The sequence below is a fragment of the Gobius niger genome, assembly GCF_951799975.1.
Source record: "Gobius niger genome assembly, chromosome: 18".
NCBI classification, from domain to species: Eukaryota; Metazoa; Chordata; class Actinopteri; order Gobiiformes; family Gobiidae; genus Gobius; species Gobius niger.
In genome coordinates this window covers 26484067-26496759 of record NC_136869.1, presented here as the reverse complement: position 1 = coordinate 26496759, position 12693 = coordinate 26484067, and the positions used below count along the sequence as shown (strand labels likewise).

Sequence of the window (12693 nt, the reverse complement as noted above, 5' to 3'; positions counted from 1 at the left end):
AAAACTTTTTTTTTGTATCATAAACACTTATGTACTTAATGTTGGCATCACATTCGACTTTAGTGTCATGTGAAGTTAATATCGGCCATGCCCCACTTTGTGAGAATTATCTCAGCTGTTTCCTCACCACTCACTCAAATGAGCGTCAGCCAAGACCACATCCTGTTGTGCATGTTTGACTTAGAATAGGCTCTGCTCAGTGTTAAAAAACACTGGTCATCTGACACATTTTTTCTGTGAAAATAAGCAATGAGAGTAAGCCACTAAATTAAAATGTTAGCTGTAGTCCCAAGTCATTTCTAACTTTCCTCTAGCACATTTGTAGCATCCCAGTTCTTCACAGGGAAGAATTTCACAACAGGAAGAGTTACTTTTCAGGGTCACTTTAACCTCTTAACCCCCACCTGAACCAAGCACACTTTCTACAGTCAGGCTTTACTCAAATCTAAAAGCTTCTCGAAAACAGTGTCAAACAGCAGCACAAATGAGCCGAGAAAGAGGATGAAAATGCAACAAAACCAGCAACCAGCAAAAAGCAATGGAAAGAAATTTTTTTTTAAAGGTTACAACAACACAGCAACAAGGCAAGGAAAAAGATCAGTTCAGTTTTGTAGGTCTTAGCTTTCGAATGAGGCCTATAGGCTGTAAACCTTTAGGTTTGGGTAAAGCTGAACTGGAGAAAATGTGCTGAGTTAAGGCGCGTGTTAAAGGAACAGGCCGCCGTTCTTCTATACCGAGGTCTGTTCTTCCCTGAGCGTAGACGAGTTGATGCGTGCCTGTCTGGTCTTTATGCGTGTGCTCAGTCAAGCAAAAAGACCAAAGATGTTGTTAGCATGTAGCCTCTCCCAGTATATTCCAATGGACCCAAACAGGGGTGATGTCAGAAGCGACGAAGCTCTTCCACGTTTTCCCTATTTAAATACGGTTACGTGAATAGTTACACGATCAAAGTCACACAAAATTAAACGTGTCGATTTGGGAGGAGGCATCGTGGAAGACCCAGGACACGCTGGTGGGACTATGTCTCCGAGCTGACCTGGTGTCGCCGCGGGGTCCCCCCAGAACAGCTGGAGGAGGTGTGTGTGGATCGGGAAGTCTGGGTGTCTCTGCTGAGACTGCTGCCCCCAAGACCCGGCCCCGGATAAAGCGGAAGAAAATGGACGGATGGATGGATGGATTTTGTAAGTGGGTATACAGGGGTACTAGATTGTAAGGCGTAATAATGAGATGATTGGGGGGTCTTCTCCTGGTGTGTCTGGCCAGAAAACCACAATTGCAACATCACTGCCTACGGGTCGGAGTCACCAATACACACTAATACTAATAGAATCTAATGGGCAAAGCTAACTGCAGGCTAGCACCACTTAAACAGTATTTACAGCCAAGTTTGAGTGAAAAAAAATATTTCCCTTGTGTAACTGGATGTACAATATTCCTCTGTCCCTTCGCCTTTTCTGTCAGCGTAGTATTTACTCTCACGGACAATTAATGAGTAAAAAAATCGCAACTTGCTATGACAGCTGCAGTTGCGCTTATGACCTCTAGGGGAGTTACTTAGTACTGCTTTAAATATGGAAAACTTGGAAAAGCTTGGTCGCTTCTAACACCCCTGTTTGGGGCCATATACGCTGGAGAGGCTAAATGTTAACAACATCTTTGGTCTTTTTGCATGACTGAGGGCACGCGTAAAGACCAGACAGGTGCGCATCAACTCGTCTAAGCTCAGAAAAGAACATATCTCAGTATAATAGAAATGCAAGAAGAAGCTAACCTGAGAGTTCATGATATTGATGTAAATGCTTTATAATGAGATGAGCTGTGTTTTCCATGAGTGTGGAATATAGGACAAAACATGTCGTTCCAATACCCACCTGAACGGATCCCATTTTCTCCAGTTTGGCTTTACCCTAATCAAAAAGATTCTTGGGAAAAAAAAACACAAAAATAGCCACAAAAAATAAGAAGAAAGCAAGGATGGAAACGCGACAAAAATGTAACAAAAATTTAACCAAAGAGTGACAAAAACTCAACAAAAATGTGACAAAAACTCAACAAAAATGTGACAAAAACTCAACAAAGATGTGACAAAAACTCAACAAAGATGTGACAAAAAACTCAACAAAAATGTGACAAAAATGCAACAAAAATGTGACAAAAACTCAACAAAAATGTAAAAAAAAATTCAACAAAGACTGACAAAAAACTCAACAAAAATGTGACAAAAACTCAACAAAAAGTGACAAAAACTCAACAAAAATGTGACAAAAACTCAACAAAAAGTGACAAAAACTCAACAAAAATGTGACAAAAATTCAACAAAAATGTGACAAAAACTCAACAAAAATGTGACAAAAATTCAACAAAAATGTGACAAAAACTCAAGAAAAATGTGACAAAAACTCAACAAAAATGTGACAAAAATTCAACAAAAATGTGACAAAAACTCAACAAAAATGTGACAAAAACTCAACAAAAATGTGACAAAAACTCAACAAAAACTGACAAAAATTCAACAAAATTGTGACACTTCCTGCCCCGCTGTATCCACACCCCTGCCTGCTCCGCCTCAGCATCCTTTGTCTGAAGAGGCGGGCTTTACTTGTGCGCGTGCTCCGCTCTGACAGGAACAGGCCCGTGTGTCTCCCATGGGTGTCTCCTCCGCCTCCGCCTCACCCTCATCCGCTGTCTTGACTGTCTTCTTCGCACGGATGGAGCACCGAGCTCGACCAGCCGGTGCCCGGACCAAATGACCGCCTCGTAGCGCCGCCGGGACGCCTTCTCTCCCCCCCCTGCCTGGATGCTCTTGTCCCGTCCCCGAACATGACGAACGCGCGGCTCTGGCTGGCCCTCACACTCGGGCTGTTCCTGGAGGTGAGTGCCTCCTGGGTTTATTATGAGGAAGGGGGATTAACGGCGCATGTTTTTTTATTATTATTATTTCTAAGAGAATCGTGCTGTAAAGGAGAAAACACCCGGGGAGGGAATGGAGCGCTGATGTTCATGACCGTTTGGAGAGCGCCTGACAGCCTGCACATCCTGCACATCCTGTCTGCGCTCGCTCTCAGCCTCTTCCTTGTTGTGGAGATGCAGGAGTGTGGGCGCTCTCTGGGTTACAGGGCCAGGAGGACAAACGTCAGGGTCTTTTGTTTTGTTCAAATGGCCTAAATGTTCCTATGGGGCACCAGGAAACACTCCAGCCCGTGTAGGGGGGGGGGAGTGTGGTAAGATGAAGCACCCATTATACACTGGAAATAAAACATGGATAAACAAAAAAGAGCCCACTGTGAAACTCAAAGGGAAGTTATGGCCTGATCACAACAGCCTACTTGGTGTTGGTCACTATCTGGGCGGTTTCAAAGAACAAACATGGGGGTCCATAAGAAACCATAACAAAACAAATTATTTTGATTTACTGAATTTAATTTATTATTTTATTTTTTTTGGTGGTTCTGGGTTTGGCCGAGACGAGAATCTCTGAAATGAAATATTACACTTAAATTATTTGTTTTTTTGTTTGTTTTGTTTCGTAATATATAGTATGATCATTTTTCTGCATAAAATGTCTAATAGTAAACATTAAAATGTAATAAAACTATATATATATATATATATTTACCTTTGATGAGACTAGATGCAACCATAGACTGTAGAAAAAATGGACGTCTTCTGCTCACTCCTCCCCGTTTACCAGAATGACCACGGCCGTGGGGCAATTCATGGAGGATTTACAGCATGTTCCTAAAAAGGGCATAAGGGCGGGATTTTCACCATAGACTCCGCCCTTGCGTGGCGTGTAGCTCGCGCTGCTCCAATGCTAACAGTCCGAGCCTCATTAAGGACGAGATTTCAGAAATTCATATTACGAAAACCAGCCTGGTTTCATATATTGTTATTAACCCAGCGTTATCTCAGGAGGAATATCTAGCCTAGTCTAGTGTTGAAACAATTGAAACCAGGCTTTAAAGTAGTTTTTAACGTGTCTAAAGTCCAATGCTTTTCAATGGGGGCCTAGCGGCGATATGGAGGTACTGCAGCAACGGCGGAGCAATGGCGGCCCCCACGTTTGTGGTCAAAAAGCAGGGCAGCCAGCGGCCATTGGATGCAAGTTGGTAATTTTATGCTCACTACTGCCACCTCAGGTCTTATACGTAACTGCAATCCCTATATTAAAGGGATATGCAGTTCTTATATTTGAAGAGTTTCGCGGCGCTAGGCTAGTGCTAGGCTAGCGCATTTCTATGGTATCAGCTAGCCTGCATTAAAAACAGCCTGACCCGCTCCACAGAGCACCTGAGGCAAATCACTTATAACACCAGACTAACCATATAAATGTCTGTGTCCATAGAATCATTTTTGGAATATAACTGACCTTGCCCCTCCTGGAACCGCCACCTTAAAGGAATAGGCCACCGTTTTTACATACTGAGATATGTTCTTACCTTAGCTTTGACGAGTTCTTTAGGACCTGTCTGATCTTCACCCGTGCCTTCAGTCACGTAAACACAGCACAGACGGCGTTAGCATTTAGCCTCTCCCTCTCTCCTCTATAGCTCCAAAACAGGTCAAGATAGAAGCTACCAAGCTCTTCCACGTTTTCCCTATTTAAATATGGTTACGTGAAGTGTTCCACTACAAAGTATAATTACACAAAATTAAACAATGTGGATTTTCTAAGCGGATAAAAGGGGGAACTATATTGTAAGGCGTAATAATACCAGGAGTAATTTGGCATCTGCACAGTAAAGTGAAGATTACTGCGCGGATTTCAAACTACTCCTGGTATTATTACGCCTTACAATATAGTTTTGGAGCTATAGAGGAGAGAGGGAGAGGCTAAATGCTAACGCCGTCTGTGCTGTGTTTACGTGACTGAAGGCACAGGTGAAGACCAGACAGGTCCTAAAGAACTCGTCAAAGCTAAGGTAAGAACATATCTCAGTATGTAAAAACAGTGGCCTGTTCCTTTAACGTGGTGGAGGGGTTTGAGCCCCCGAATGATCCTGGAGCTCTGTTGTCGGGGGCTTGGTGCCCCTGGTAGGGTCTCCCATGGCAAACAGGTCCTAGGTGACGGGTCAGACAAAGAGCGGTTCAGAAGCCCCTTATGAGAGACCAACAGGCCCGGTTAACCATGAGGCCGTCCTTCTGTGGACCCACCACCTGCAGGAGGAGCCATAAGGGGCCGGTGCAGTGTGATTTGGGCAGATCCAACAACTGCCCCCACGACCCGGCAACGGAAAAGTGGAAGAAGATGGATGGATGGATGGAACTGACCTGCATCACATGAATGATCGCATTTTGAGGGACTATTTTCTAGCAGATCACTCCGCCGCTGCGTAGCTTATACAACCACGAAGCTGAAGCTGCTCAAATATAACTTATTTTAAATGCAAAATGGTTCAAATGATTCTATGGACACAGACATTTATATGGTTAGTCTGGTGTTATGAGTGATTTGCCTCAGGTGCTCTGTGGAGCGGGTCACACTGTTAGACCGTAGAAATGCACTAGCCTTGCATTAGCCTAGCACCACGAAACTCTTCAAATATAAGAACTGCATGAATTACAAAAAAAATATCTCCAGAAATCAGCAACACTCTGGATAACGAGGAAATGAGGCCCTATGTCAAACATCCTGAAATATCCCTTTAAGCTCGTGCATGACGGCACACCTTTCTGAGTGACAGTGCAGGATTTTAGAGGCAGTTGTTGTGAACAAGTCTGAGCTCATTCTACACATTAGGACATGGCTGAAACATGTAGGAGGAGGAAAATACTTAGTTTAAACATTTTTAAACTCTGTAAAGTCCCTTTAAATCTGGAGGTTCTTCTGACCCCGCTCTTAGGTTAAAGTGAGCCTCAACGACCACTTTTTTTTTTAAGACGAACATTGATAAAACCACATATTCTAGATGATTTTCGAAGATGCAAACAAATAGAAAACATCCCAAAATGTGTGTAGATAGTAACATGTGTATTATACCGTTTTTACTTTTTACACAATAACCACCTGGCTCGACTTCCCCCACCCTCCTCTAAAGCTGCCCCGAAAAAACAGGGATATGCTTTGCTGTGCACTTCCCGCTGTTCTCCTCATGATGGTGCGTGAATGTGTTGCAGATGATTGAAGCCAAGAAGTACTGCTGGTATTTTGAGGGAGGATACCCCATCTACTTCATGTGAGTACTCGTGCAGCCTACATTACAGGGGTGCCAGAGTGTGGGGGGCACAGAGAGGAATTGTACTGTAGAAGTCACAGTATTAGCTGACGTAGTGAGAGAGGTACCTCAGCATTCAGTAACAAAGGCGTGTAGAAGTACTAGGGCTGGGTAGTGTTCGATACCGAGCTTCAAAACCCTGTGAAAGGCGGATAATTTTCTTGTATTGTTGTGAATATTCTTGTTTTGTTTAAGTGAACCTGCTACCCACTGTTTTGTAAATGTGCTTTATAAATACACTTGACCTTGACCTCGACTTTGATACCTGAACGATGCTACCTTTACTAAACATTGGGCAAAAATGGGTGGGGGAAAAGTGAAAAGGGGCGGGGTTTTAGGCACCTTTTTCAACTTGTCACTTTTCAGAGTCGCAGTCACAGAAAAAAAAATCGACTGCAAGTTCATGAAACTGATACAAATGCATTCTTAAAGGCACAGGCCGCCGTTTTCCATGCTGAGATATGTTCTTACCTGAGCTTAGACGAGTTGACGCGTACCTGTCTGGTCTTTGTGCGCGTCTGTGGATGAGCGTGGTCGCTTCCAACTTCACCCCCGTTTGGAGCTATAGGAATACATTGGGAGAGGCCAAATGCTAACAACATCTTTGGTCGTTTTGCGTGACTGAGGACACACAGTTCTTCCATTCTGTGATATGTTCTTACCTGAGCTTAGACGAGTTGATGCGTACCTGTCTGGTCTTTGTGCCCGTGGAAGAGCGTGGTCGCTTCCAACTTCACCCCCGTTTGGAGCTATAGGAATACATTGGGAGAGGCCAAATGCTAACAACAGCTTTGGTCGTTTTTCGTGTCTGAGCGCACACACAAAGACCAGACAGGTACACATCAACTCGTCTAAGCTCAGGTAAGAACATATCTCAGTATGGAACAACGGTGGCCTGTTCCTTTAAGAACCTTTCACACCAAGTATCAATGTCAAATGTTTGACCATAACATGACCATCAGGCCTGATCCGGGTCTATCTGTAAAATGATTGTATACATAAATGATTGTATACATAAATGATTGTATACATAAGTGATTGTATACATAAATGATTGTGTACATAAGTGATTGTATACATAAGTGTGTGTTGTGCGTTGCAGATGCCGCTCGTACGAGGACTGCTGCGGCACTCGCTGCTGCGTGCGGGCGCTGTCCATCCAGAGGCTCTGGTACTTCTGGTCAGTTCCACCGTTTCGCCGCACTCAAATTCAATTCAGTTGTCTCTTACTGGCCGATATATGTATTATAACTTCGGGCTTCGTGCATACTCTATACATTTTTTAGCCCAGAGTTTTCCAGCTGTGGAAGATGGAAGTAGGTGAGCTTAAAGGAATAGGCCACCGTTTTTACATACTGAGATATGCTCTTACCTCACTTTAGCCGAGTTAATATATCCCCGTCTGGTCTTTGTCCGTGCGCTCTGCCAGGCTAACGGAGCACATACGCAGCCTCTCCCACATGTCACATAGCTCCAAAAAAGCTCACGATAGAAGCTACCAAGCTCTTCCACGTGTTCCCTATTTAAATAAAGTTACGTGAAGTGTTTTCATGCGAAGTATATTTACACAGAAATGTAACATGTCGATTTTATAAGCAGATAAAAAGGGGTACTATATTGTGAGGCGTAATGATACGAGGAGTAAAACGTCCGCGCAGTAACTCCTAAAGGTTATTGGCGGAAGTGAGCGGGGAAGTCTTTAGGAGTTACTGCGCGGACGTTTTACTCCTCGTATCATTACGCCTCACAATATAGTCCCCCTTTTTATCTGCTTATAAAATCGACATGCTACATTTCTGTGTAAATATACTTCGCATGAAAACACTTCACGTAACTTTATTTAAATAGGGAACACGTGGAAGAGCTTGGTAGCTTCTATCGTGAGCTTTTTTGGAGCTATGTGACATGTGGGAGAGGCTGCGTATGTGCTCCGTTTGCGTGACAGAGCGCACGGACAAAGACCAGACGGGGATATATTAACTCGGCTAAAGTGAGGTAAGAGCATATCTCACTATGTAAAAACGGTGGCCTATTCCTTTAAGCTGTGCTCAACTCATTTCTAGCCCTCACAATACCTCCTTCTACACATTCTGATTGTTATTGGCCAAAAATATGTACTTTGCTCCAGGAAAATGAATCCGATACGTTATAAAATCTGAAACGTCAATGGTTAAAAGGTCTTTCGATATTCCAGATGGGGAGTTAATAGCATTTCCTTGTTGGCAGAGGTCTGCGTGTTGCATTACTGAGAGTGTGTGTGTGTGTCCGTGTGTGTCCGTGTGTGTGTGCGTGTGTGTGTGTCTGTGTGTCTGCAGGCTGCTGCTGATGATGGCCGTGCTGTTCTGCTGTGGAGCCGGCTTCATCATCCGCCGGAGGATGTACCCGTCTGCTCTGAGGGACGAGCCCGCCTTCAACGTGTCCTTCACCCGACACCCCGTCAACTCCCCAGGTGCGCTCAACACAAAACTCCTGCTTATTTACAGGGTTTCAGCGGGGCATTCAAAAGCATCAAACTTTATTCATGAATTGTGCCTAAATCAAGGCCTTAAAAGTCATTAAAGTCAAACTGGCACATACAGTGGGGAAAAAGTACTTGGTCAGATCCCATAGACTTTCTTATGGATTTTGAATACTTTTTTCCCCACTGTAAGTTGTGTTTATGTTTATTATCTTTCCTCTGTTGATGAAATGTTTGTCAATCTTAAGAAATTAAATATAATAATAATAATTAATATAAATAAAAAAATGTCTGCGTTTGTGGCATTAAAATCAAATATTTGGTCATTAGAAACATTAGAAATGGAAATAAAGAGCATCAAATTTGACTAACTTCTGCCTGTAAAAACCCTGATTTAGCACCTGGTAAAAAGACCGTATGTTGTTTTTTTCCACGCTTCTAGGAATATGTCAAAATTTCACTTTGAGTCTTTCATTAAAGTGATCATCTGTGAGTTTGCAAAGTGAGGAGAGAGAGTGACATTTCAAAGTAAACAATCAAACTCCTCCTTCTTTAACCAGAAAGCCCTTCTTAGTTTGCAAAATGACGTGAGTGGGACAATCCCTCCTGATTGGACCTGACTGGCTGGTTCACAGAAAAAGCTCGTCTCATTGGTCGGTGCAGGAGGATACTAGACTCTCATTAGTTACTGAGATCCAGGAAAGAGGGACTTTACAAAAAATATATACAGTATATGTAGTTACTTATTTTACATCAAAATGCAAGACACATTTTATAACATTTGTAAAATATTTTGCCGTCCAGACTAGAATTTTAAAGGTGCATTATGGAACTTTTTATGTGGAAAAATATATATATATTTTATTCCGTATTTGACCTTTTAGTGACCCAGTGGTTAGCATGGCGCCTTGACTTCCCATCACAGAGGCCTCCATGATGCTCCAGGATCAGTTGTTTTAAGAGTTTCTGGTAGGTTTACACTGCGGACGGATGCTCTCAACAGCAAACCTGCAAAACAATTGACTCTGGACTCTGGACTCTGGACTTTTTCCGTATTAAAAGTTCTATAATGCAACTTTAAAGTGATCATTTTTTTGCCTAGTAAACTGTAGAATGATGTAGTGCCCTAATCCAGAGGTCTCCAATAGGCGGCCCGCGGGTCACTTCCAGCACGTGAGATGATTCAATCCGGCCCAGTCTCTTGCCTATTCCTGTGTGGAGTTATGATATTTTAAAGAAATAACCAGAACGCTCACTCCAGCCACTAGGGGGCATCTTAAATAAAGAAAGGACTGACATAATACGAGATCAGTAAGGGTTAGTGCTAGATCGTCTGCTCGGGAGGGACGGTCTGCTGTGATTTCGTACAGATCTATGAGTAAAAATACAAATAATTCTAACCCTAACCCTAAAATTAACCATTTCCCTGGCCCTAAAAGCTGCTTCAAAACACAGGCAAAAAACGAGAAGAAAATGAGGATGTAAACGCAACAAAAAAAGCTCAAAAGTGACTAAAAGAAGCGACAAAAATTATAAAAACTCAACAAAAAAGTGACAAAAATCCAGCAAAAAAGAGACAAAAATCCAGCAAAAAAATGACAAAAATCCAGCAAAAAAGAGACAAAAATCCAGCAAAAAAATGACAAAAATCCAGCAAAAAAGAGACAAAAATCCAGCAAAAAAATGACAAAAATCCAGCAAAAAAGAGACAAAAATCCAGCAAAAAAATGACAAAAATCCAGCAAAAAAGAGACAAAAATTTAGCAAAAAGTTACAAAAATCCAGCAAAAAAAAAGACAAAAATCCAGCAAAAAAAAGACAAAAATTCAGCAAAAAGTGACAAAAATACAGCAAAAAAAAGACAAAATCTCAACAAAAAAGAGACAAAAATACAGCAAAAAAAAGAGACAAAAATCCAGCAAAAAAAAAGACAAAAATCCAGCAAAAAAAAGACAAAAATCCAGCAAAAAAGAGACAAAAATTTAGCAAAAAGTTACAAAAATCCAGCAAAAAAAAAAGACAAAAATCCAGCAAAAAAAGGACGAAAATTCAGCAAAAAGTGACAAAAATACAGCAAAAAAAAGACAAAATCTCAACAAAAAAGAGACAAAAATCCAGCAAAAAAAAGAGACAAAAATCCAGCAAAAAAAAAGACAAAATCTCAACAAAAAAGTGACAAAAATCCAGCAAAAGAAGTGACAAAAATCCAGCAAAAAAGTAATAAAAAAGTGCCAAAAACACATAAGGGAAATAAAAAGTGACATGGCATAGAGGAGAGAATGGATTTGGTTTTGGCGGGGGGTAAGAGGTTATCTCATGTTTTCACAGCAGACTGTCCCTCCGGAGCATACGATCTAGCACTAACCATCAGTAAGAGATCAGTTTCTCCCTGACCACTGTCCTCCTCTCCGCAGTGTCCCAGCAGCCCGTCTCTGTGCAGGCCTACAGAGTGAGCGGGGTGCCCGACGCCGCGGTGTACCCCGTCGCCTACCCGCCCCCGCCCTCGTACTGCAACCACCCCCCTCCATCCTACGAACAAATATTCCAAAACAACGACAAGACGTAAACTCCACTCGCAGGGCTTTTGGAACTCGTCCACAGAAGAAGAGGAACCATGTTTATAGGACGATTTTAATGTTTCCGGGGCACCAACATTTGTCACATCCGACAGACACAGCATGGCACTGCAGAGGCTGAAAGTACCCTTTTTTAAAAACACATTTCCGAGCCGTTATAGCGCTTTATTACTGCTGAGAGTGACAGGTGGGTAATATATTGTCGATGACGTAATACTGAAGTTGTTGATTGGAAAATATGCAAAATTACAAAAGGAGAATTGCAGTTTAATCTTACAAAAACAGAAGTAGACACTGTTCTTTCTTGTTTTTTTAACAAAGATGCTCTCATGGACATTTTAGCACATTTCCGATGTTTTGTCAAAGTATATCATGATTATTGATGTCAAGAAGGTCTCCCTAAAATACTGAGAATACATCTTCCATCTCTGCGACTCTACCAGGGTCTGGCTACAAAACAAATAAGGAATAACTGAGCCGAGGAAATGGAGATATTGTCAGTTGTTGTTGTGAACATATGACTATAATGAACTGCTCATAAGGCTCAAACTGCAAACTGTGTGTTTGTAAAGTGCTGCTTGGAACAGTCTAGTGCTGTTTTCTTCACTTTTCTCAATGGAATGTCAGTCTTCACTCGGTAAATCAGAAATTCGAGCCACAGTGCGGAACACTCCGGGTTAATAAGAGCGAGAACATGCAGGCATTGCCAACGATCAGCTGGACACTGACAGTGACTAACCAGTAGGGCTGGGGACTGTTCAAAAGTGTTCAATACTGGGTTTACGATACCGATACCTGAACAATGCTTTTTTCAATTCCTATACCCAAATATTTCTCGTCTAGAACCAGGAAACAGAAGAATCATGTTTTAAGATATTCAACTTAAAATATGTGGTTCATCTCCAATGTCAAGCAATGTGGGAAAGATTTAATTTTGGTAAAAGTAAGGGGAGAATTGGGAGAAATTGTGGCAAAAATGCAGAAAGTGGTGGGGGAAGTTAGGGAAATAATGGTGAGATAATAGGAAAAATATAAGTTATAGAAAATTGGAAAAAATAAGGAAAAAATTTGGAAAACTTGGAAAAATGGGGCAAGCATTTTGGAAAAAAAAAGTGTGGGAAAAAAACATTTTATTTGAGCTGAAACATCCAAGTCACTTCCTTTAATGCTGTCCCTGGACCTACAGCATCAAAACTGTACTATAACAGTACCTAAACCTTTTCTCTGATACCATACCAGCATCGTTACCCAGCCCCACCCATGATGTTTGAAAATGAAGCATTTCAAAGCAGACCCTGATCTTCAAGGGAAGTTGGACTTGCTCCGACTCTTCTCAGGGTCAAAAACTCACACACGAGACGTCATCAGCTCTGAATTTGACAATGCACATGTTTCTATCCGGAGTTATTCCTGTCAGCGGTGTGTCATTAAGTGTTAAGCGCAC

General features: G+C 42.0%; 1 protein-coding gene across 1 annotated transcript; it reads left to right on the top strand.

Moving 5' to 3' along the window:
* The first annotated feature begins 2577 nt into the window (after nt 1-2577).
* Nucleotides 2578-11656, top strand: vopp1b (VOPP1 WW domain binding protein b). The gene is made up of 5 exons (XM_079576529.1): nt 2578-2871; nt 6118-6176; nt 7318-7395; nt 8531-8664; nt 11088-11656. Exons 1-5 carry the CDS (start codon nt 2821-2823, stop codon nt 11237-11239), a joined length of 474 nt encoding a protein of 157 aa, XP_079432655.1. The 5' UTR covers nt 2578-2820; the 3' UTR covers nt 11240-11656.
* Nucleotides 11657-12693: the final 1037 nt, after the last annotated feature.

Bases quoted from the DNA above. Each gene is read 5' to 3' on its own strand.
- vopp1b (XM_079576529.1), top strand. From the start codon at position 2,821: ATGACGAACGCGCGGCTCTGGCTGGCCCTCACACTCGGGCTGTTCCTG. The intron at 6,177-7,317 runs GTGAGTACTCGT...TGTGCGTTGCAG, and splicing joins GGATACCCCATCTACTTCAT to ATGCCGCTCGTACGAGGACT. The intron at 8,665-11,087 runs GTGCGCTCAACA...TCCTCTCCGCAG, and splicing joins ACACCCCGTCAACTCCCCAG to TGTCCCAGCAGCCCGTCTCT.